The 27135-nt window shown below is 34.7% G+C and overlaps 1 protein-coding gene across 1 annotated transcript in view; it reads left to right on the top strand.

The window, feature by feature from the left end:
• Positions 1-5406: 5406 nt before the first annotated feature.
• LOC103587056 (receptor tyrosine-protein kinase erbB-4-like) overlaps positions 5407-27135 on the top strand; it is a gene marked incomplete at its 3' end in the record, with an annotated part of 234500 nt that continues 212771 nt past the window's right edge. The window contains exons 1-2 of the mRNA XM_008568449.1: positions 5407-5412; positions 6317-6503. Of these exons, the coding sequence (XP_008566671.1) occupies positions 5407-5412; positions 6317-6503 (193 nt within the window). The remainder of the gene's footprint in view (positions 5413-6316; positions 6504-27135) is intronic.

Below are 27135 nucleotides of genomic sequence, written 5' to 3'. Positions count from 1 at the left end.
AAGTTATATGTATTAGTCTGCTTTTTATTGCTTATAACAGAATACCAGAAACTGGGTAACTTAGAAAGAAACAAATTTTTTTCATACAGTTTGCAGGCTGGGAAGTCCAAGGTCCATGGAACATCTGCTGAGGGCCTTTTTTTGGTGGTGGCTCTCTGTAGCAACCCAGAGTATCACATGGTGAGAATGGCCTGAGCAAGAGAGCTAACCTCCTCACTTGCTCTCCTTTTAAAGCCATCAGAACCACACCCATTACTCCATGAATGAATCAATTCATTTGCAAGGGAACAGTCCTCACAATCAAATCACCTCTTAAAGTCCCCACCTTTAAAATACCATAATTGGATTTCCCACCCTCTTAACACTGTTACAATGGAGATTAAATTTTCAATGCATGAACTTTTGGGGGACACATTTGACCCATAGTATTCCACTGCTGGCCCCCAAAGTTTATATTCTTTTCACAGGTAAATGCATTCATTTATTTTATCCCCAAAGTCTTAACTTATATCAGCTGAAAAGTCTGAAGTCTCATCTGTGAACTCAAACAAGTTATCTACTGTCAAAATACAATTGTGGGAAAAGCTTAGGGTGTATATTCCTATTCAAAAAGAGAGAGAGGCCAAAAGAAAGGGGTAACAGATCCTAAGCAAGTTTGAAACCCAGCAAGAGAGGCATTAAATCTCAAAGCTGGGGAATAATCTCCCTTGACTCCATGTCTTGCATTCTCTGTTCACTGGTATAGGGGTTGGGCCTCCCAGTCTTTGCAGAAGTCCCACTCCTATGGCTTTCCTGGGATCAGCCCATGCTTCAGCTTTCTCAGGCTCATTGCATGCTGGTAGCTCTACAATTCTGGGGTCTCCATGGCAGTCCCATGCCCATCGCTCCACTAGCTACAGCCCTTGTGGGTTTCTCTGCTGCTACTCTGACTCCACATTTGCCCTCGGCATTACTCTATGAGGAATCTAGGTGATGACTCTTCCTCTGTAACAAATCTGTTACTTTGTCGCCAGGCTTTTCCATACATCCTTGGAAGTGGGTGGAGGCTCCCATGCCTCCACAGCTGGCGTTCTGTGAGCCTGCAGATTTAATACCATGTGGATGCCACCAAGGTTCCCAGCTTATGTCTTCCAAAGCAGCAGATCCAGCAGCACCTGGGGCCAATTTGGCTACAATTGTGGCAGCTGGAGCAGCCAGAACAGCCAAGGTGCAGGGATCAACCAGAGTGTTGGGAGCAGCATCCCGAGGGAGGCCCTGGACAGTGAGCTGATGGAAGGTGCCTGTCCCCCAAACCATATTGTCTCCCTAGGCCTCTAGGCCTGGGATGAAAGGGGAGTCCTCAAAAATCTCTGAAATGCCTCCAGGGACTTTTTTTTCACTCTCTTGATAATTCATTTGTTCTGTCCTGATATCCTCAGTAAATGGTCACTGGGCTGCACCCTTGGTTTTTTCTACTGAACATACTTTCTTAATCTTTACATGGCCAGACTCAGAGTTTTCTGTTTTTTTACCCTTTGCTTCCCTTTTAATTATAAATTTTGGCTTTATGTCATGCCTTTTCTGCCATAACTGAACATAGGCTGTTAGAAGTAGCCACGTAGCTGCCTGAATGCTTGGCTGCTTAGAAATTTGTTTTGCCAAATACCCTGGTTCATATCTTTTAAGTTCCACATTCCATAAAACCCTTGGGCATGAACAGAATGCCGCCAAATTCTTTTCTACTGTGTAACAAGAGTAACTTCCCTCCAGTTTCCAATAAGCTCTTCCTCATTTCCATTTATGGCCTCCTCACAATGGCCTTTACTGTCCATATTTCTATCAGCATTCTGGTCACTAACATTTAACCAGTCTCTAAGACCTTCCAAACTTTCCACCTTTTTTTTTTTTTTTTTTTTTTTTTTGTCTTCTAAGCTCTTTCCAGAATTTAGGCTTTCTCTAGCCTGTTCCTCCAAATCTTTCCAGCCTCTGCCCAACACGCAGTTCCAAAGCCACTTCCACATGGTATTTGTTATTAGCAACACGCCTCTTCTCTGTACCAGTTTTCTGTTTTAGTGTTCTCCAGAGAGATAGAACCAATAAAATATGTATGAGAACATATGCGAGGGGATTTATGGGGGGAATTGGCTCACGCAATTTTGAAGGCTGAGGAGTCCCACAAAAGCCATCTTCAAACTGGAAGCCAGTAGCATGGCTCAGTCCAAGTCCAGAAACCTCAGAAGCAGCAAAGCCAGCGGTGTGATTCTCAGTCTGAGGCCAAAGGTCTGAGAGCCTAGAGATGCTGCTGGTGTAAGTCCTGGAGCCCAAAAGCTGAAGAGTCTCAGGTCTCGATGTCCATGGATAGGAAAGAAGAGTGTATCCCAGCTGTAGCAGATAGAGCAAGAGATTTGCCTTTTCCTGTTTTTATTCTCTCCGGGCCTCCAACGGATTGAACAGTGCCCATCCGTACTGAGGCCGGATCTTTCCCATCTAGGCCACTCAGGCCTGCATGCTAATCTCTTCTAGAAACACCCTCATAGACACACCCAAAAAGATTGTTTTACCAGGTTTCTAGGTATTTCTTAATCTAATAAAGTTGACAACTGAAATTAACCATCACATTACACTTGCTATTTTGCAAGAACATAGAGTAATAAACAGAATGGATAGTGAAAGTGACTCATTTTGGACACCAGAATCTCAGTTATAACAGCCAATATGTACAGTTCCAGAATCTCCACAAGGGAGTATCTGTTGCTTTCAATCTGACCCTCTGTGACGATAACAAAAGCATTTCTAAGAATATTTTAATGCACAGTATGGAATGAGAAGTAGATACATTTTACAATACAATCTAATTAAAATATAAGTACATTACGTAGTATGTGAATGCAAAGATGTTCTTAGTTGTATTTTACTTTTTCTTGTAGCTAAGGGCACTTGGAGCTTTCTCTTCTATATTAGTTGATCATTCTATATGTGTTGAACATAGTTCTTGGCTCATACCTATTACGCATACTAGTGCCATTATTATTTGTAGGTTATCTGCAACTTCTGCTAATGTGTGGTCCAAAATCCATGCCAAATGACATTTCTTTACCAATTAATAGCTAAAAAGATTTATCTCTCTAATAAACACTGCAAAATTGCTAATAACATTGCTGTTTTTTGCTCATAAAACTCTTCTTTTGCCTGAGTGTGCTTCATCTGTGTTTTCTCTACCAACACTATTAATGTGTTCCTCCATACTGGGATAAACCAATGTGTTTTCACAGTTTTTGATAAGAAAAGTCACTTCCTAAATAGGGTTGGAGGTAATGGTTAGTCTGTTAGGAGGAATGACAGAAGTTATGACATGTTCTAGACAAAAAATTAATAGTACATCCTCCAAGCTCCATGTTTACTTTAGTGTTATCATTGTGACCCTGAACATTTAATAATAATTGTATACAAGTTAAAGGATAAATTGTTTTTTAAAATGAATGAATTTTACTTTTTAGAACATATGATGCCAGAGCAGGTTCATAATCTCTCTTCTAAGAACTAAAAGAAATAACTGTTCAACCATTGGAACAGTGGTTAAGGGAGGAATTGTAGAGCTCTAGAGCCACTCTTTTCCAGGCAGGTGTGATTGTTTGGTGTACAAAAAATGTATGTCACTATTGACCTTTCACTCCTCTTTTCTATTGCACTAAGAATTCATCCCTTCACCCCAAGACATTCAGTGTCTCAAGAATACCCATAGTGGCTTAGAGTTCCCAATCTGATCAACCTGATGCCAGACAGGAGTAATTTCAGACATCCCTTCCTCTTCATCTCCACCTTTGCTCCGTCAGGGTAGTACCCTTCTAGGTGAATGCTCATTCTTAAGAATTGTGAGACCTGGGTCAAGAATGTAAACCGAGGCCCACATATTTTATGTTTCATTACTTATTATAAACCAAACAGAGATTATTAAATAAAAATATGTACTATCCTCCCACTTTGACAGGTATATCTTTATAATAACCTAGATGGCCAGGACAATGTGAGAATTTTTGGTCTCTTCAGGAATATGGTGGCATAGAGAGATGGCCCCTCGCCTACAGTCTCTCCTCAACCCAGTTCTGTCCTGTATTGTGAGAGGTCTTTCATGCAAATGAGTGGACACTTTAGCCCACATGTCCAGGGTCTGTATACTGTCCTCTTTCAAACATCTCACCTGGGCCCTAACTGGATGGATGCATGCTGATGGCACAATCTGCCGTCTGGGGACAGAACTGGGAAGGATGATCTCACAGGCCCTGGAGGAGGGCTCAGGGTTATTTGGGAAGGGAATTTAGGATCCCAGAGTTTGTAGCATGGACTAGAAGGGGGTAGTGCAGACTCCAGATGGAAGTTTCTCTTAATCTCCCAGACTTTGCTTGGTGGTGAATGACATGGCCAGAGAAGGGCCAGAGTGCTCAACAAATACTTGGTTTCTTAATTGGCACTGTTGGGGTCACATGGGACACCTGTGAACAAATCGAAGAGCTTTACTTTGTAGAGCTGTATTCTGGAAAGGGGAGGAGGTACCCCTTTTAAGGGTACAGCAAATCCTCAAGGTAGAACCACATTTGGCATGTGGAAAGAAACACAAGGAGACCAGCATAACTGAAATTGAGTGAGCAAGGTAAAAAGTGGACAAGGGAAGTCAGAAAGAAAACCAAACATATGAGAACCTTAAAAATTTAACTTGAAATTTTTGTGTATCCACAATCAGAAGGTAAAAGAGAAACAGTTAACACTCACTTTAATAATACATTTTCATCTAACTCAATTTATCTAAAATGTTATCATTTCAACATATAATCTTCAAAATTCAGAGTGTATTTTATGCTTATGACACATCTCAATTCATGCCAGCTACATTTCAATTGCTCAGTAGCCATATATGGCTAGTGGAACTGCACCAGACAGCACAAATACAGATTTGACTCGTTACTGAAAAGACTTTGTCTATTACTCTGGGTGACTTAGGAGGCGTTTCAGGGTTTTTGGCATTGAAATGTCATGATTTGAATTACGGTTTGAAAGGATCAGGGAAGAAATGAGGAGTGGACACAGGCAAACTTATTGTAGCAATCTAGATGAGGAATGATGGTGGATGACAGATGGGAACAATGGATGATGTTAGACGTGGTTAAATTTCTGATAATTTTGAAAGTAGAACAAATAGAATGGATCACATTTGGTGTGTTAGAAGAGAGTCAATGATGACTGTAAGATTTGAGCCTGGAAACCAGAAAGAATGGATTGACCTCAACTGAGATGAGGAAGGCTGCTGGAGGGGTGGTGGGGAAAGATCGTTCATATTTTAGTAGGTGTATCTGAAAAGTGTATTGGACATCCCAGCAATGATGTTCCATAGGTAGTTGGATGTGAGTCTGGAGTTTAGGGGAGAGTATAGAGATGGAAGTTTGGAGATCATGAGCCTTGAAACTAGATAAAATCACCAAGGGAGTGAGAAAAGATAAAGAAAAAAAAAAGTACCAAGGACTGAGCACTGGGGCTTCTAAAATTAAAAGATTTAAAATAACATGACATGGGTATTAACATAATACTAAATACTTCCACATGTTTGTATTATTTTTAATCTTTAAGAAATTTTAATGCACATGTTCATAACTGTCATGATGATCTTGTCCATTTTACTAAAAAACTATAAATGAAACAAATCCTTTTTTCTTCATGACATTGTTTTGCTTTAAAATGTCTTGCAAACCTTCAGATAATTAGCTCATATTATAGATAACAACTTTAAGCAGTAGACAATAAAAATTAAAAGTGTGGTTATAATGAATTTAGTGACGATAAACAGTTTTCAATACAGGCTTTTATTTGTGTGTTCCCAAGATATATACAGGGGAAATGTTCTCTGATAAGTGTAGCACTAAATACCCACATAGCAGTTTCAAATCTGTCCCACAGTCCACAAACTAATACAGATTTGTTTTACTTGTGATAGACTTGCCTATTTGCTTTTATATGTAAAGTTTGATTGATGGTTATGTGTCTTTACCTCATTAAACCTTTATTCCTTTAACTATATTCAAATCTCAGGTATGAAGATGTCTCATAAAACAAAATCCATTACTTTACTATTGCACATTCATGATTTTTTAAAATTAAAATGATATTCTAACCCTTTGTGATCTTGTAATATCAAGCCTATTATTTAGAATATAACAGAAATTAGTGTATTAAATTAAAAGCTGAAACTCAGTTGAATGATTCATTTTTATCTAAGTGACTGCATACACATAGTGACAAATTAACTTAAAAAAATTTTTAACACAGGCAATTGTTTTTGTTTTTTCAGTCTATTCGAGAAGTCACAGGCTACGTGTTAGTGGCTCTTAATCAGTTTCGTTACCTGCCACTGGAGAATCTACGCATTATTCGTGGGACAAAACTTTATGAGGATCGATATGCTTTGGCAATATTTTTAAACTACAGAAAAGATGGAAACTTTGGACTTCAAGAACTTGGATTAAAGAACTTGACAGGTGAGAAAAATATCAAATAGCAAATACACTTTCATTATCAATATAATGTGAGCACATATACAAATGCGTATGCATGGTTACTGTAGTATCTGTTGCATTGAGGAACACTCTAAAGTATTTAAATATCGGCTATTTATTTATTTTATGAGAAATGATGCCCTGTGATGCCTTGCTCTTATTTACAGATCTTGTAAGTGCAGTTTGAAGGATACCATAACACTGTATCTCAGCTGAACAGAAGTTCACTCTAAGGAATTGCTCAGTGACTGAAAACTGAGATATGAAACAGGTTAAGACTGCTATGTTTTGTGGTCTCAGATGAACAATGGACCATATCATCAAATCTCTGCAATGACACCACAGCTGTCACTCTCATTAAAGCTTAGTAAAATCCACGCCATTATATCTAGTTCCACTAATCTTTAGTTTTTTGCACAATCACCTTATTTTTGGAAAGTATATCTAATTTATTCAGTTTTGATTTCTCTTACTCAGTAGCTCATCAAATGCCATCAGTAATTTTTTGTCAGTATGCGTCAATATCATCAAAGTCATTTTTTCTCCCTAAGATTGAGGATACATGATACTAGCCACCTAAAATTATTATCTTGCTACAAAAAAACTCTTTATGGGAATGTGTTTTGTAAAGCTGGTTCTTACAGTCCCACTGGTATCATTTCAGTTCATATAGTTCATAGTTGAAAACTTTTGTTGTAATATTTCTAATCATATGTTTTGTCTTGTATATCTATAATTAAAATGTGATAATTAGTAATTAATTAGTAACTTACAGTGGGATGAAGCTTGCATTATTAATTTAATTTAAATTAATTTGATATATATATTTTACATCCAAATATGTAGTGATTTTATATGTTTTGAGTCCACTCAGTGGCACTGTTCCTTGACATTAAAAAATTAAACATTTTAGATGTATTGCCTTAAAATACTTCAGAAAAAATAGAATTATTATTCTCAGGTTATTAAGATTATTTGTTTCTTACTTTCACAGTGGATAGAAAATTTGTAGTTTTAAGTTAGAAATAGTTTTATAGTTAGCCAGACATTTGAGATAAAATTGGAATATTTTGGGTACAGAAAGGAATACTGATGTTATTTATTTTGGACATGATTACTATATAATTAATGAAATAATGGTAAATGTAAATTGTTCAGAATTTATAGTTCCCTTCATCAACATTTTTACTTTTCTTTCTTTCAAAGATAGTTTTCTTAGTATAAAATGGGGGTTTTGACTAAAATGCTACTTACATGGAAATAATCATAGGAAAAAGACTGCTGAAAATGAAAGGGAAGTGAAAAATTAAATGATTGAAATTAGAAATCTAAATATATGATCCTATTAAAACCTGTATAGAAAGCATTTGTTTTCTTCATGATTTTTCTCTAATTATAGTGAGGGAAAAATGAATGAAGTTCTTTTCAAACTTTTTATAGTACTTGAATACTGTCATTATTTCATAGATATGTTATTTGAAGAATCTTTCCATACAGAAAATTAGTTTTTCAAGAGTTCTTTTATTTATTTTCATATTTAACATTAGTACTACTAAAATGTTTTTTTAATTATTTAATCAAAATTATGCCACATTTAAACATAACATCTGTCAAGTGAGCTCAGGTCATGCATTACTTACAATTGTTAACAGTTAACTTTTGTCATACCAAAATATAACATTATCATTTCAAAAAATGTTATTTCTTACTCTGCCAGAGAGTCTTATGATACTTTTTGTGTAATAGAAATGGGTAATTAATAAATATTAATAGAATAAGTTGATTTTTTAGAAAAATATGTATTTGTTCAAAACTTATTATTGATTTTTTTTTAATATGAACTAAAGAAAAGTACAATAAAATGAACGATGAAAAATTAGGGCAATTTGGACATTTTCCAAATACTCTATTAGTTTGTTGACAATTATAGACCAAACTTATTCTATAAGAGAGACAGTGTAGGATCATCTAACTTACTTTAGGTAATCTGATCTACAGTGTAACTCTACTTCTGAGAATCAGAAGTTGCATGGTAAGAATGACTGTTTTTGTGTGCAGAACATGTGAGGAAGGACAGAGACATCTAACTTTACATGAAGAGGAATTTGGTATAAAATTTTCTCTGTAGTAATATCTTAAAAAGCTAAATGTTCTAAAATTAAAATAACAAAATACATTGCAATTTGCTTCAGATAAGATTGTTTTTGTGCTTTGGAAAAGTATTTGTTTTATATTGCTTGTTTATCTGCATACAAAATAAACTGATAATTTTTAAAAAAAAATTATGTATATTAAGTTCAGGGCTACAAGACTGGCCCTAATTGTAGATTTACCTGGTATAATATGAGGGGAAATAGAAACTCTGCTGATTAGTCAAATACCTCACTGCTGAATGTACCATAGTGTATTAAGTTTTTAAGTTGGTTCCTAAAGTAACACCTAAAAGAAACATTTCTTAAAGAAATAACAGCTTCATCTGGGCACTTGTAAGAAATGCAAATTCTTGGGCCTCATTTGAGACCTACTGGAAAAGAAACTTCAGGGATGGAGCCCAGCAACATGTGTTTGAAGTATCCTACCAGTGATTTTGATGATTACTAACATTTGAGAGATACTATTTGGATTAATTAGAGGAATGTTACCAAGAAATGGTAGCATAATGTCTAGGTAATCTCTTCACATTTATTTGATGCAAATAATTTTCATTCATTTGTCATCTTGTGTAGAGAGGGGAAAGGATGAGACAGGAACAATAAGTTTTGATTGAATGAAAAGATATACACCCTAGGTTGGGGTGAGAATGAAAAGAGCAAATTGGGAGCCTGGATGAAAGGAGTATAAAATGGCTAGGAGATGAGGAAGATGCTGGGAATAAACTGTATCAAGGTTTGCTGTGTACCAACTTCTTGTAATGGTAAACCACTACAAGGACAATGATAATTCATGGTGAATTTTCTTCTTAAAACTTTATTTTTAAGCCCTTTGAACAGATAAATAGTGAGTAGTATTGTGAGGACAGGAAGTATTCAATGTTAGAGCAAACAATTCTGAGATAAAGATTTTAGGTTTTTTTGGGGGGCGTACATGTATGTATGTATATATGTGTATATATATATGTATATACACACACACACATAAATATGTTTATTATACACAAGTCTACATATACAGACATACACACATACACACATGTGGGGTCTTCAAGAAGTTCACGGAAAGTTTCATTTTATCTTGTAATTCCATTTTTCCATGCACTTATTGAAGTACCCTATGTACATACCTTGTGTTTCTCCTGAAATCTTTTTTGCTGTTTGACATTAGAAGAGTATGCCTTTAGAATAGAATGTTTGCTTCCTACAAACTCTTTGTGTAAAAGGGATATTCAGTTAACACGAGGACTGTCATATACAGTGGTTAATGGCAGGATGCCATTTAGACATACATAAATTAATTCTCACCATGAACATTCTTAATAGTTAGCTTGATGCTCACCCAGAGCTATTCCATGGACTACAGACATTGCTACAGATCTTTCAATTTGGCTGTGCCCAAAGGCAAGGAACAGATTTAAACATACTTTCTGGCTAAACATAAAAGCTTGTTCTATTGCTGCCTCTCGTACTTCCCTGGTTCATTATAAGTGGGGTGAGGTAGCAGGGACAGAGGCAGGTCCCTGGACCAAGAACAGGCCGCACAGTCTAAAAGGGAATGAGAACCTGTCCTGGAATCCTGTACATGTCCTGTTGGCACTGGCTCATCCTATTTTGGCCAGGGGAGAAACCATACTCCCTGATCATCCCCATCTAATCATTTGATCTTGAAGCCTTTGGAAATGTAACTATTGCATCAGAGGAGTACACAGCTGCAGGAGAATACATCACTTCCCCTATTAAGGTCACTTGCACATGACTGTGGTACTTATTATTCATTCCCAATAATGATGTCCTGCTGATTTTTTTCCATCAGCTCCTTCTTAACCAAATATTCCAACTTCAATTTAACATTTAATATTATGTTTACAAGCTTAGTTGTATAAGCTTCTACTTATTTAGTCACTAGTCTGACTTGACTTTTAAAGGAATTTCATTATGTGGGACATAAGAAAAAACTGTTATTTTTCACCTTCTATAATTCATAAAATCACCTCGTCTGTTATAAAAGTGGATCATTTATACAATTTTATCTATATGTTTTATTGTAGATATGAAGGAATCTTTGAGAAATACCCACGTTAATATCTATTTTAACTACTCATATACCACTTATAATAGCTAGGTATGATAATCCAGGTACAAATTAATACATATATAGGTATATTTATTGCAACAGTTTTCACCTTAAATATTTGAATTTTTACTTTTTAAATTATGAGAATATCTATTTTGAATAGGTAAACTTTGAGATAATATAAAAATACAATTCGTGTTTTCCAAAAATTAACTAAATACTCCATATTTTTAGATCAATGCATTCATGCATTTTTGCCTTTATTTAACATTTTATCAACATTGTAATTGTTTGGTTAGCCGTGTACTAGATCATCTTGATTAGATTTTTATTTGAGGTGTTATATTAGTCCCTTTTCTGTTGCTTATAACAAAATACCTGAAACCGAGTAATTTGTAAAGAAATGAAATATATTTCTTACAATTTGGAGGCTAGGAAATCCAAGTCTAGGGAACACATCTGGTGAGGACCTTCTTCTTGGTGGTGACACCCTACAGAGTCCTGTGACAATCAGGGTATCAAATGGCAAAAATATCCTGAGCAAGAGAGCTAACCTTCTTACATGCTCTCCATATAAAGCCATCAGAAACATGCTTGTGATAACTCATCACTTCATGAATGGATTAATCCATTCAGGAGGTTACAGTCCTCATGACCCGATCATCTCTCAAAGGTCCCACCTTTTAAATACCATAATTGGATTTTCAAACCTCTTAACACTGTTACAGTGGAGATCAAGTTTCCAATACATGAATTTTGGGGGAATATATTTGACCCATAGCAGGTGTACAAACAAGAATTTTAAACAAAAAGTAAAATACCAATGTTATTTTGGGGAGACGTCAATAATAATGTAAAGGTATACTGTTTGCTGGATTATAGACTAGAACTAAAATAAAATGCTTAGTCTAGGAGATACAACATCTGAGTGATGTAAAATTTGAAGGATGTGACATCTGAACATTACACTTAAATGTCTGCTTTCATATATGCATAGGTTATTAATTAAAGTAGTACATCAAAGTAATTCAGTTCCTTTTAATGTTTAAGTATCTTAAACCTTATTGGCAATATTTAGTAGCGGTCAAATAAATAACCTAATATTGAAATGGATGGGCCACTTGATGCAATGTATGTCAAAGGGCATAAATGTAGAATCAGAAAAATCTTTGTTCAAATGCCTGGTCCACCATTACAATCTGGGTGTCTCTCTGAGACTTATCTTGAAAATTGTGGAGAAAATTCCATCTCACAGTGTTGTTATAGGCATTAGAGAAATAAAGCAGGGAACTTGTCACATATAGCATTGTTATAGAGGATCCTTAGTTCTCTCTCCCTGTATTTGTTTTGTTTTTAGCTTTTCATTGTGTCAACACACTGACAAAACTACTGTACCTCTTTCTGCATATTCAAATAGATTCCTATTGCTTCACTGGCACTTTGGATGTGACCTGTTTAGACAAGAGGATGCTCCAAATTTCAGTGTCTCTTATGATAGTACTTTGAAACTACTTTGTGTGTAAGATCTGTTTCTCTGTCAGTGAGAAGCCTGAGGCTTGACTTTTTCTACTCTCAGTGAGAGGTCTGTCTTCCCTACCTCACAGCACTTCTCTCCTGTCGTCCAGTGTCCCATACCAAGCACTTCTTGCCCCAGACCTTCATTTCAAATATCCATCACCATGTTTCAGCCTTCATTGGGCCTAACATTTGTTCTCAACTTAGACAAGAGAAATATTCATTCTGAGTTTTTTTTTTTTTTTCTTGACACTGAAGTTGCTAAGCATTCTTTAACTACTCTGTAAAAAGTCTTAGTAATGTTTGAGTGGGTTCAACCAGTCTAGTTCAGGGATTGTTGTTAAATGGAATGTTTGACAAAGGTACTACTAATATTTACATTAGAAGAGCTACTCAGCACATTGTGATATTTGCAGAAAAAAAAAAAAAAGATTCCAAGAATACTCCTAGCTTAAGGATAAATTACTTGAACAATGATTAGATCAAACCTAATCTGTCGTAAGAATTGCATGAGTCAGACAGAATCAGTGAAGGGAGTAGCACAATCTTATGAAGGATTCCATTTTTAGATCAGGTCCAAAATTTCCAGAAATTATATTCTAATCAATGTTTCTAAAGAATACTGTTTGCTTATTTTGTCAGACATGGTACTCTTCTAGTAACTAGAAGAAAGAAATCCACAATTATGAATTATTTTCTGTAGATAAAACAGAAAGATATGTTTGAAAAGAGGGTATGTTATAATTATGGGATCAGAAAGTTATAATGGCCATTGTAGCAAATTTTCCTGGGATTTATCCTCAGCTTTAAAGAACTGATGAGCAAATTTATGGAACTGAATGAAGGCAAAATGAGAATGTCTCCTCCTGCTGTATTATCAATCAGATTGGAGACTGCCGATGGAGAAATATACCTGGGGGGTGGGGGTGGGGCGGGATTTCCAGGAAATAGAATCATCCCTCCTCTGGCTAATGAGTCTTTAGTCATGACTGGTAAGATGATCTGCTCAGATCATAAAACACAACCCTCTTGATTTATGTCCCATTCAAGGATCCCAGAGAGTCCCCACTCTTTGAAGATCATTCTATTTAATTCCTATAGCATCCTTCAGAAAAAAATTGGGGGAAGCCTACCATTAATGGAGTCTCTCAGGGAAATTTCCTACTGGTACTCTAAGTTTCTATGATTATTCTTTCTTGTTCCTAAGTTACACTAAGATTTGTCTTTGCCCTTCCCTGAGAGAAGCATTAGATTTTGTCTGTTCCCTTCCCTAAGAGAGGAAGCATACATACTCTAAGAAAATTCATAAGGTCAACAGATCTCTTTATTAGAGTCCATTTATTGAGAAAGCATGCTTGTTTGCTTATGGCATTTAGAAACTGGAGGAGATTCTTTGCTCCTCAGGGTCCCAAATGCAGTATGAGAAATTGATTAGTTACCACAATGGGTCCATAACTTCACTCTGAGGAAAGCAGTAAATATATCAGAACACTCTCCTCCCTACCTCCCTCACCCCAGGACAATAGCTTTGTCTGGCTTGTAGACACTGAACTGCAAAGAACTGACAAATTCTCCACATCTATTCCTAGTCACCAAGGGAGAAATAGCAATGCTGGGACCAGAATCATTAGATCATTGCACATTCTGATTTGCTGCAGAGGACTGGAAACAGTATGAATAATATTCGGGAATAACCTAAATCTGTATTTTAGAGGGAATGAGTATGAAATCTTTGACAGGCCTCTATTGCAATAAAAATCACATAAAAGTATCATCTAGTTTAGTTAGATGAGGCAGACCCTAAAGCCCTCAGTTAGAGCTCCGAAATGAGGCTTAGCTCAATATTGTTCTCTTTCAGTGTTTAACCAAAGCATGATAGTTATAATATCCCATATTGTTATGGATTTTTACACCTTATGAAATGCTTTCAGTTTCCCTTTCTCTCTTGGTTTCACACACAGCCCTATTCTAATTTTAAATATACGAAAACCAGGCCTAAGATCTTATGGCTAATACGGCGCACCTTGTGCTAGAATGTACATCTAGTTCCCATTTCTTTGTATTATGCCAGTCCTAAGAAATGTTTAAGACAAATTCTCCAGGCAAGACCACAGTCAGTGAAATATTAAATTGGTTATAAAAGTAAACAATCCAAACTTGAGCAAAGGTCTTAAGGCTGTATTTTACAATTTTTTTTTATTGTTGTACAATACTTGAATATATCATGAATGATAAGTTGACAATAAAATACAAACAAACACAGAAAACAACAATATCATAAGTACTGGATTTGATTCAATAGTAACAGATCTATTAATTCATTCTTTAGCTACTGCCATTCAACTATGGCTTTTTAAAAATCAAGGTTACTAAAGTCTAATCACAAACATTGATTAATAGATTCAATTTTTCTGGTAAAAGTTCAGGATTCTTTTGGAAAGTGATGTCGATTCATATATTTATTAGCTTTGTTTTGTTCTACTTGTGTATTCAAGACATTGTGCTGAGATATGAGTTATTCCAAATTATCTCTACATACCTGTCTTCTCTGGGTAAATATTGTATTTCTGACAAATATTTACCCTCCAGCTGCAATGCGAAAGCATTGGGAAGAAAGTATCTTCTCCATTTATTAGTCTGATGTTTGTAGTCAAGCATGTCAATGGGCTCAAGAGCCTCACTTTTAATCTGTTTTATCCTCTGTAGTGACACCGTTCATAGAATAGAGTCGCCGGTAGCCAAATGTGGCTACTGAGCACTTGAGGCTTGTGTGTGATTGAGGAAATGAATTTTAAATTTTATCTAATTTTAATTAATTTAAATTAAAATAGTGATATGTGGTTAGCGGTGATCATATTAGATAGTGCAGCACTAAAGGGACACTTATTTTACTGAACCTAATGCAGTAGGTGAGGACGCATAAGCAGAATAACATGGAGCACAGGCTCTGGATCTGGACTCCCTCAATTCAAAGCCTATTCAGAGGCAAGTTATTCAGCCTGCTGAGCCTCGGTTTCCTCATTTTCAAATGAGCATAATGAGAACCCTCAGTTGTAAGACGGTTATGAGAGTTGATTTATAAATTTCCAAATATAGCACTAAAGGCAGTTCCTGAAATAAATATTATTCATTATTATTTGAAGAGAAGTATGCTTTTGGTAAAAAAAAAAAGTCTATTTTTATAATCATTGAAAGTATGTTAAGCTTATGTCATCAAACTGTAAAATATAAAATGTGTCATTTATGATTTAGAACCTAACCATGTTTTATATTTTGAATCAGTAGGATTCTGAAAGGCATGCATTGCTTCTAAGGGTGTTTTAAGCTGCTAGTTGCTATGACTTGAGTTTTATGTTGGTCAGAAATATGACTTTTTAAAAATGGAATTTTTACTTTCACCTTCATTTTCTGCAGTATATGTATCTAGTTAAAAATAGGACCCAAAGTCTGTTTCTTAAATGGCTTTACTGAAAGAAGCAAGTTCTAGGAGATTATAATTATTACTATAACAGAGACTCTATTGTAGAAAAGCTGCTAAGAATTATTCCAGCAAGCACTGTAAAAAAGAATGAAATACTACCATTCTCAGAAACATGGGAGAACTCAGAGAAAATTATGTTAAATGAAATAAGCCAGGCACAGAAAGAGAAATACTGCATGTTCTCACTTATATGTGGGAGTTAATAAAAATAAATAAGTGAATATACAAATATACAAACAAATAAATGGGAGGCAGGGAAAGACAACAATCACAATAATTCCTTGAACTTGTTAAAATAAGTGAACAGATATGATGTTGTTGGGGGTGTGAAGGAGGAGAGAGAGGGAGGAAAGAGGAATTAGTAAAGGGCCATGAAAATCAGCATTGTATATTGATAAATTAAAAAATTAAAAATTAAAATTTAAAAAAATTACATTTCTGGCTGACACTGCCCATATCTTTAGAATTCCTTAGTTCATGCTGAAAGCTTCTTTTCATAACATAACATTTATTTAATAACAAATAATGTGACACAAAAGAAGACCTTCTATAAAATGTTTTAAGTAAATATCTACCCTACTTCATCCAATCTAAGTCACCATCAGTTGTAAGAAATTTTTTGTTGTTGGTTGTAGACCACACAAAAAAGATAAAAAATATAAGTCCCCACATATTTGTGAAAGATTGTAAGATAAATCGGGATTTCAAAGATATAAAATATCAAAAATGTATGTGTTTTTTTTTTTTTATTTTTATTTTTTTAAAAAGATGAACGGTAAGGGGATCTTAACCCTTGACTTGGTGTTGTCAGCACCACGCTCACTCAGTGAGCTAACCGGCCATCCCTATATGGGATCTGAACCCGGGGCTTTGGTGTTATCAGCACCGCACTCTACCAACTGAGACACGGGCCAGCCCCCAAATGTATATGTTTTAGAATTGATACAATATAGTAATATGTAAGGGAATAGAGAGGTTCATCAAAACTCTTATTATTTTCCTGAAGTCATAGCATAATACCTGCTATTATTGTAATGGTTAAATTGTGTACTGTGGAAAAATTTGCAATAAAAATGGCCAGTATTTCATAAATGATGAATGGAATTTTCTATTTATCTATACATATCAGGGAATAGATAAATGAGAAGTTGCATGGCCCAACACTTTTTGATATGATAAATGTTACCAACAGGTAAATTTTAATTGTTTTCTTACTTTGAGATTTAGCTGATTTATTGATTACTGGCAAAAGAGATGAAAATATAGTTCAAAGGTAGAAAAAAATCACTTATTCTAGGAATTTCCCTTAAATTTGCTCTCAGTAATACATGTCAGCTGGATCTAAGGACCTGTTACTGGGTATCAGAGTCCCAGTTCAAGACAACACTTCTCTATGTTACTTTAGCTCTCCTTTTTTCCCCTTAATACTTTGTGATTTATCTGTACAATATATTTTATGTCTTCTAGCTACAATTTTATTGTAAGCCTAGTCAAATTGTTCTAGATATTGAATCATGGTAACCATAATAATTTTAAAGAATATATATAGGAAAAAGTGAAGAAAAAATGGTGATCTATAACCATAATGGTGATCAATCATAATTCATAATGGTGATCAATTTACTCAATTTCACTTGCTCTGTGATACAAATTAAAGGTTTGAATTTATGGTATTAGCAATGTTGAAAAAAGCTGTTATCATAAAGCATTTTTTATTTTTAATTTACTGTGAAATATAGGGATTTCAAACTTTATTTAGATCTTTTTTTTTTTTTTTCTCCTTTTTATCTTTTTTCGTGTCCGGCAACGGATCGCAACCCTCAGTGTCGCGCCCGTACCGGACCGGGACCGGCAACGGGATCGCAACCCTTGGTGTTGCTCCCACACCTCGCTCAGCCAGTGAGCGGGAACCGGTCTGTATGTGGGATCCGAACCCTCGGCGGGAGCGCCACCGCGCTCCCAAGCAGCACACTGTAGCAGTGCGCCAGCGGGCCAGCCCTAATTAGATCTTTTTTAAAAAATGACTGTCTCTGCATATTCTGGCAGCTATTGACAAAATGAAGAATTTACATTTAATTTTAATGGTGCCCAAATTACCTAAACTTTCTACTTTAGTGTTGATTGGGATGATATTGGGTAGAATTATACATACATCTGGTGATGCCCTTATTAGGAAACCAACTGTAAATTCTATTAATTTTTAAATTATTCACATAAGCAGAATTCTTTTAGGCTTTGTGTTTTTGATTTTAATGGCTTTATCTGTCCTTTTTAGCACAATAAATCTAGAAAACAAAATATCTATATGACATAATAGAGCCTAGGAGGTATATCATATATATATATATATATTTATATATACACCCACACATTAATGCAAATAATAATGATAAAAACATCTATTAGTAATAAGCATTTACTATGTGATTTACAAACATTATCTTCATCCCATTTTAACCCCAATTATAATTTTCATTTTGAAGATAAATAAACTGTAGTTTAAAAATATTAAATAACATGCCACAGAACACACAGTAATTTATCAAGTTAAGATAGGCAGGTAGCACTTTAGATTTTCCTTTTATCACTATACTAAAGAGATTCTGAGGAGGAAGGAGGTCACATGACATTAAACTTTTATCATCCTCTGTTTACATGTCAATGACTTAAGCATACATGAAATTATTCACATGGTCCAGGTGTCACCTCTTCAATGCAATTTTTCTTTTTAATCTTAATGAGGCTTTGCTTAGTGAAGATACTTCACCTAGGGAATTAAATAATTCTGAAAGAGATGCGGACTATATAACTAACTTAAATTATTTTTTATGGTATTGAAACGTACTTTATCAGGCTATTTAGGCTTATTCCTACAGATACTAGGAACTAAAATAATAGAGTATTAGAACAGAATGGATTGAAATGCCCTAATAATTTGTTGGCTTCATGGTCTTTCCTTTATTAACACTAGAATACAAAGGAACAGACAAATAATTGTATTTGGGGTGTGTTTTGTTTTGTTGCTTGAGAGGTGGTAGAGGTGGTGCTTCTAAAAAACTTATTACTCTAGTTTTTACTTCTTAGGGCTTTTTTTTTTTTTTTTTCCCCTGTGTATGGAGTGAAGAGGAGGAGGACCAGTATGAGAAATATGGCAGACATAAAAAAGATTTTTAGTCTATGAGATTACTCTAATTACTGACTACTTGAAAATCATATTTTTTATCTTAATAGAGTTTTTTTTTTTTTTTTTTTTCCCCCTGTGTATGGAGTGAAGAGGAGGAGGACCAGTATGAGAAATATGGCAGACATAAAAAAGATTTTTAGTCTATGAGATTACTCTAATTACTGACTACTTGAAAATCATATTTTTTATCTTAATAGAGAATGGTATTAGAAAAGGTATTCTATAATTGATTCATACATTATATATAGAAATAGCCACTACATTTTTTTTCAGTTTTTTTAATAAGGACTAGGAAACTAACCAGAGCCATCCCTTATTTTGACCACTGGTAAAGAGTAGGTACCATTTTGAAATGTCTAAGTAAACGTATAAGAGGGCAGACTACGTTGGTAGACATTCTTTTTTTAAATAAAATATTTATGAATTCCTTTCTTCTGTAGCTGAAGTAATAATAGGCGATTTTTGCGTCTTTAAAATACATACACACATTTGAGTATATCTGTACAGAAGAATTTTATAAAACATCTCTTCTAGTTTCAATAATTATTAGACTTAATTCCCTTTGTGAAGAATAACAATGTTTTGGGTTTTTTAAAAAAATAATATGGAGGAGACTTTAAAATTACTAAAAGGTATGCAATTCCTTTTAGGTCCAGATATTCTGTAACAAATTAGTTCTATAATTTTTGTATGTCCTAAAGGTAAACACTTTTTGTATTATTTTATTTTAAGCTCACATTTATTTATTAAAAAAGTATGTTTCAAACCTATAAATCAAAGAATATACTACATTAAAATTTTGTGTACAAAAATATCTATACATATTTTGAGATTAAAAAACAATAAAAATCTCTTAATCTATTCATTGAAAGAGACAGAGTTGGAAAGAATCATAGAATGCAACATCAGAAGGAAATTTAAAGAAAGTTTAATACCTCTCTCATTTTGAAAATGAGTCCCAAGAGAATAAATAACTTAATCAAGATGAGTTTTTTTGTTCTTCTCTAACTCTAGTGCCATTTTAACTGTTTTATTTCAAAAACATGATTTGATTCAAGATACTAGAAAGAGGGAGTTAACAATAAAAAAGATTAAAAAAAAAAGACAATCTATATGTTTAGGTATTGCTGTAGATTGAACATCTCCCCCAAAATTAACTTCCACTGGGAAATCCTATTATGATAATTGAAAAGTGGAGCCTTGAAGAAGTGATTAGATTGTGAGGACCATGCCCAAGTAAGTGGATTAGTACATTGATGGTTTGATAGTGGTTATGGGCGTGGTTCTGAAGGCTTTAAAAGGAGAACGCATGAGGAGCTCTCCCTCTGCTCCACCATCTGCCATGTGAGACCCCTGAGTCACTGTCATCACCACCAAGTCCTTCGCCAGATGTGTTCCTTGGACTTTGGACTTCCTAGCTTCTGAAACTGTAAGCAATAAATATCGTTGCTTTATAAATTACCCAGTTTCATATATTTCTATTATAAGCAACAGAAATGGACCAATAGAGGTATGGATTCTCATTCACCAATGGGAAGAAAATTAACAATATAAACGCTAGAATTCATGTGTGACCCAACTGTAATCTGAAGTCACCAAATATCTACAAAATATTATCCAATTTGAAATGAGCTTTATAATCCTGTTCAAAGAGTACTGTTTTGTATGTTTTGCAAAGAAAAGGTGGAAAAGATCATGAAGTAGTACTTAGCATACCTATTGATATGTATTTTTATACAACAAAGGTAGAAAAATAAAATGCAAAGAAGCAGCTTATGTCATTTTTATCATCGTTCACATAGTGAATGTGTGACTGAGCTTCAAATCTATGCATTACATTGTCATATCATGTACTTAGAAATTACATGTCATAATGATAAATTTTGTAATTAAAATTGTATCATGTTTCAAATGCAGGCCTTTGGTGCTCAGGGAAAAGGGGGTGAATCAAGAATTAGTGTCTTAGCTCAAGTGCCTCTTAAAAATTAAGGAAACCTAACAATCACTTGTAAAAAATTAATACATCAGGGCCGGCCCAGTGGCGCACTGGATAAGTGCGCCGCTTGGGAAGCGCGGCGGCGCTCCCACCCGAGGGTTCAGATCCCACATACAGACCGGTTCCCGCTCACTGGCTGAGTGAGGCGCGGGGGCAACACCGAGGGGTGCAATCCTGTTGCCGGTCCCCGGTCCGGTACGGGGGCAACACTGAGGGTTGCGATCCGTTGCCGGACACGGAAAAAGACAAAAGACAAAAAAAAAAAAAAAATTAATACATCAGAGGTCACAACATAGACTATCGACTTCTATGTTATTTTATTAAAAATCATCAGGGCATAGTTTAAGTAGCTATCCAATTGTTTTGTGTTTTTAATAGTATTACTATGGGCAGTTACTTTTTCTGTTACATTTGGTTGACTGTTAAGTATAATATATCGAAAAAAGATTTAAAACAATAGTATTTGCTGAGCCATTTTTGTGTCAAATTTGTATTTAAATGTCTAATTTGAATTTAAATCAGAAAGGGATTTAGTGTGACTTTTCAGTTCATTTACATTAATCCACTAAAATGTGACTTAGAAAGACTTATTCAATTCCAAGGAAGACTTTGAAATATTTTTTTTCTGAATCACAAAATCTTAGTTTTTTAAAGAAGAGATAAAAAGTAATATATGATCCTCAAATAAATAGAAATTGAAGTTCCTAAACTATAGTGTGTTTCTGAATATCATATGTATAGATAAACAGAATGATGGCCCCCCAAATGGTGTTCTTCCTAAAGAACATTTCTCCTTATAATTGCAAATGACTATTTAAGACTAGTTTATAAAGTAGAAAAAGTCTTTTGGAAAAAAGTGCAATAAAATTAGTGAGATAAAAAGGACAAACAATTGAAAATCCATGCATGTCTATAATGTATAAGTAGCAGCAATTCTGAACTGCTGCCGTTTATAGTTGTCTGATTAACTCTGCACTCATGAAAAAGTGTAAAACAATCACAGAGCATTAAGTAGCTCTTGTTGTATCCCATATGTATTCTAAGATTTGGGCATAAAGTCAAATAGTTTGGGGAAGGCAAAGTGATAAAAATAGAGCTCAGAGATAAAATGACTGGAAAGATTCTTTACCCAGAAATATATACATTTTGCCTGAGCATATGGATTTGTGATTGCAATTAAAACCCAGCCTATGTGTTCCTGATGAGAAGGTATGTTTCTCTATTATGAAAATAATACTTCCAACATGCACTCTTCTAGTCCTAACAGCATGAAAAAGTAGAAAGAACCTGAGTTTTGAAATGTGATAATTTAAAATTTGATACTAGCCCTGCAAACCAAGAAAGAAACGTCAAAATTATTTAAGCGCTGCACCTCAGTTTCATCATCTGAAAATGAAAATAGTTGTTAGTTCTCTTCCTGTTTCTACCTTCCTTATACAGTTCTCAATGCAGTAATGGTATCTAAAATTATTAATTTATCAGTTAATTCTTGCCATATCTACCTGAGATCTGTTCTTCATTGGTTCTTTATTGGCAGATATAGGTGATTTTAGTAAGGTCTAACTTCACTAGACACCAGAAGATTTGTATTTTCATCTCACTTGCTCTTTAGATAAATCATCTAATACCTCTTGCACTAAGTTTTCAATTCTGAAATGAAAAAATAATTTTCTTAGTTTTTTCCCCATCTTTCATTATTTGGTAATACCTACCCTCTACCTATCTTGCTAGAAAAGTTCTAAAGCAAAATGTGAGTTACGTTTTCTTAGGACTCAAGTTCCTTTCTCAGAACAATGAGGACATGACATTACCCCTTCCATTCACCAGAGAATGACACTGTGTTTTTGCTTTCTGATCACATGGGAACTGAAGTTCAAGCATTTAATTAAAATATGCAACTTGACGTGCATATGTAGGGACCTCTATTAGGTTTAATTGTTCATTATGTACTTATTTTCTAGCATAGGGATAACAACCTGCTATAGCAATAGTATCCAAATGCATTTACATTTAGCTATGTGTTGTTAAAGTTAGAAACATATTCTTTTAATAAATTATTTTATTTCCCTGCTAAGGTTCAAGAAAAAAAAAAAACAACTTTGGATGACTTTTAGGGAGGAAAAAAAGAGCATGAGCTGAGCAACCAATTTAGTTGGTTTTAAATACTGAGTTTTAGCCAAGGCTTCCTGGTGGTGCCAAGAAAGTCCTATTCATGGTTGTTTATTTCTTAATTTTGTAGTTCCTCTCAAAGTATTCAAATTTCCCTGCTGGGTAGAGCAACCAATTCAGCTAAGAATCTGTTTCCCCAGAGATCACTTTTACAATGTATTTGAAACTCATTAATCATTGCTTCCTTTTAAATCCCCATTATACAAGAAAGAGTGGGATTTGAATGCCTAGATATTTCAAATTTAGTTCTAAATAAGCAGAAACAATACAAAGTATATATTTCACCCCCTCCACTTGCTGAACTTTCATTAAGAATATTTTGATGACTTATTTTAAATGGCTACGATCTAATTTGATAGGTATTTTCTGGGGCTTGTGAAAATAATTAAAACACCCACTCACTGTTTGCTTGAGAACTTGAACTTCTAAAGAAAGGGCAGGCTAATGCTGATAGTGTTTTGGGTAGCTCAATTGCTGCAACACGGCTGGGTTTCTCTGTCAGTGTGCGAAAAAGAAGTGAACCATGTGCTGTCAAAACAGTGGAGGTGTGAGACACCTGAAGAGAGTCAGCTTGGTGTCTAGACTCAGTAACCACAATAAGCTTGGGGGTTGCATTGTAAAATTAGAATCTTTACTCCAAAGATAAAGGCTTAGGAAAGGCGTCTTAGTAGCATTTCACATGTTTTTGGACTCATTTCATATTTGTTTGTATTCTTTTACTCCATAAGAAGGATAACTGACAGCTTAGATTCTCTGATTGCTTACAACCACTGTAAAAGTTCTTAAATAGTTTTGTATTTTTGCATAAAAGGCCAAGCAAATTATGACCATGACTCTCTTGTTTGCATGGCATGAAATTATATGTAACAATTATTTCTCTGTCCTTGTTTCAACTTCTTGAATTCTATGGCTTAGAGAAAATTTATAGTATATAAAACATTGTTCCTTATGTTAGGAAACAGAATCAGTAACAATACATCCATATGGTCAATAGGTCATATCTATTTCAAAGCTTCAAAAAAAAAAATAAACCCAGATGCATATCTATAACTAAACAAAAGAAAGAAATAGACCAAAGAGGGACATAGCAAAATAGTCTCATAAATACATAGTAGAAAACGAGGATATATGTGTGTGTGTGTGCGTGTGGGTGTGTGTCATTGAATATGTGTCAACGCATAATAGAAGTCATACACACACAATTTCTTTCTGTATAAATATACATATATACGTATATAGATGCATATGTATGCAAACATACAAAGATACATACATATGTGTGTATAGTTTCTAACTGTTATGCATATCCATGCACATTGTGTGTCATTGGGATGCATCCAAGGAGTAACATATTCAAATTGTTATAATTCTACTTTTCTCTCCATGATCTGAAATGATATATGGCCTCCAAGAATTCATTTTCTTATAAAATTAACTTTATAGGAGACAGTATGGAACTCAGTATGGAACAGAATGGCAAATGAGTAATCCATATGTGTTTATACTTATTCACATGACACTGAAACCTTTTGTGTGTCATGGGAAATATGCCTACAGGCTGAAATGAATGTACAAAGGTATCACTAGGGGAGAACATGCTGGAGGGGTTTTATTTGATGTTTTCAAACTGCTCTAGGGTCTGTCTTGCAAGAAACTCTTTTCCTTTTGGTTTTCTTTCTTTTTTTATATTTTAAAACTCATGGTCTTGTTTTGAAACATCCTGCCAAAAGAAAAAGAGTTACAAATGAACAGTGCAATTATATGCTCTTTCGCTTTCTCTCTTTCTCTCTGTCTCCATCTCTGTCTCTCTCTCTGTCAGACACACACACACACACACATCCTGAAGATACTCATTCACCTTCCCTATGTGTGTCTACAGAGATACCTGCTGCAGTGAACAGTCAGGATCTGTGAAATCACATACCCAGAATTTGAGATCACAAACCATACTGAAGCCAGAATAAAGATGCCACTGAAGTGAAAACCTCTCACAAGCACCTGACAAGTTTTCTTTTTGTTTATTTACTGCTGTGTGCCTGTGTTTATTAATTTAAACCTATTAGGAGATTTATACCTTTCTCTTACAAAAGGGGAATAAATAAAGGAGCTCTTTCCTTGCACTCTTATCCTAATTCATCGAAGGTTGAAACCAGGCTTTGGGTTATCCCAAACTTACACCTAGGACATTGTTTTGGAAGCTGTAGATTAGGAGAAATGTCTTTTCAATATACCATGTAAAGCTAATTTATACTTTAAAAAGTTGACAAAAACATACAAAATTTCTAAAAGCGATTCCGGTAATTACTATTTAATAAGGAAAACATAGTTTTGATGCCAGTTAATATCATTTTCTTGTCACGAATCCTTCATTTTTTCCTTTTATACTAAAGCTGAGCAACAATGGAAAGCTTAATAGAACTATTCATAACACTGAGCTTGCAAAGAATGAATATATCTTAAAGGTTTGTTGGTAAGAGATATGCTCTTTTTCCTCCTAGGAAGAAAGCATGCTGCTAAACTTCTGTTTGCACACAAAAGATTTTTTCAGGAGAGTTTATGTTGCTCTGTGGTTTAGAAGTCAGAGCTCTCTTACCAAGGGTAGCCCCCAGGCTGGCATTTGATGACAGTGAACAAACAGGTGCAGTCCTCTAGTGTTTACATTGCTGGCTCTCCACATGACAATGGTAGTTTTGTTCCCTGGGCTGAGTGTGTTGGGGGGTGGGGTGTTGGCTCAGCAGAGAGCAAACCCACTCTTGAAGAGCTTCACAGTTATTATTCTAGAGGGAAATTAAAAAATATAATCCTGCATACAGATGACATTCAGGACACTAAATTTCATAAGATTTTTTTCACTCACACAAAGGTCTTAGGGAAATTTAACAAATCATCAATGCCCTGCCTCTGTCCTTACTGAATCATTCTTGCTGCCATTGGGATTGTGTGTATATTCTAGGTGTGTAACCTATGTTAAACGGTGTTGTTTATGAAGCAGACTTGTTCCTGAACTTCAGGAGGATAGAAAATATAGTACTTAAATTTCTCTTCCTTCTCTGAGTGCCTTAGAATTATGTATGTGTTTATAAAGGAAGATTGATCTATTTTTTAATAGAGGAAATTTATAGAAATGTATGCCTTTTTTACTATTGTATTTTTGCCAACAGTTATGCTAATTAAGTAGTATTTACACTCTTTGTAAATATAATATTTGAGATGGAAGGAACCAACTTCTTTGATTTCCAGATTATGACCAAACCACCCGGCCAACAAACTGAGTTCTAAAGAGAAAAAGTGACTTTTCACAGGGCACCGAGTCATGTGCAGAACTTGATTGTTTTGACTCTGTCTACTGGTTTTATTTTCTTCACTACTGCTCGTGTTTCCTAGAGTCTAAAGTTTATATGGCTGTCATGATTTTTTGCTTGAAGGCATTCTGTTGATGTGGAGCCTGATGATTTTCTTTTTATTTTAGCATCTCATTATTTAGCTAAATAGGGCAGTAGATAGAATGTTCTCATTATTGTAGGAGCCAGAATGAAAACAAATGTCCTTTCCATTGCTTTGATGGTAGTATTATACCTTTAAGTCCTGAAAAAGTATAGTGCTTATTTCTTTTAATTGATCAAATAAGGCTAAATATATTTTTTAGTGAAATTGACAGAATATATCCATGCTATATTTAACTATTCACATTACCCAGTCATTTGTTTTCATTTAATAGCAAAATATCTATGGCCAGGAAGTTGCTTGCAAAATTACGCAGAATTTGTTTTAACTGGTATCACTGTCTTTATCTTGCTCTCCACCGTTTGGTCTTCTAAAACCTAAAACTGTCAATAATTGCAGAACTTATGTTAAGAAACATGCTTGCAAAATTACGCAGAATTTGTTTTAACTGGTATCACTGTCTTTATCTTGCTCTCCACTGTTTGGTCTTCTAAAACCTAAAACTGTCAATAATTGCAGAACTTATGTTAAGAAACGTATTTAGTTATATCCTTCATATAGTTATTTACAATTTGAATCATGGAATCAAAATCACGTC

Source organism: Galeopterus variegatus, unplaced genomic scaffold (genome assembly GCF_000696425.1).
Source record: "Galeopterus variegatus unplaced genomic scaffold, G_variegatus-3.0.2 Scaffold410, whole genome shotgun sequence".
Taxonomy (NCBI): domain Eukaryota; kingdom Metazoa; phylum Chordata; class Mammalia; order Dermoptera; family Cynocephalidae; genus Galeopterus; species Galeopterus variegatus.
This window is presented reverse-complemented; position numbering and strand designations above follow the sequence as displayed.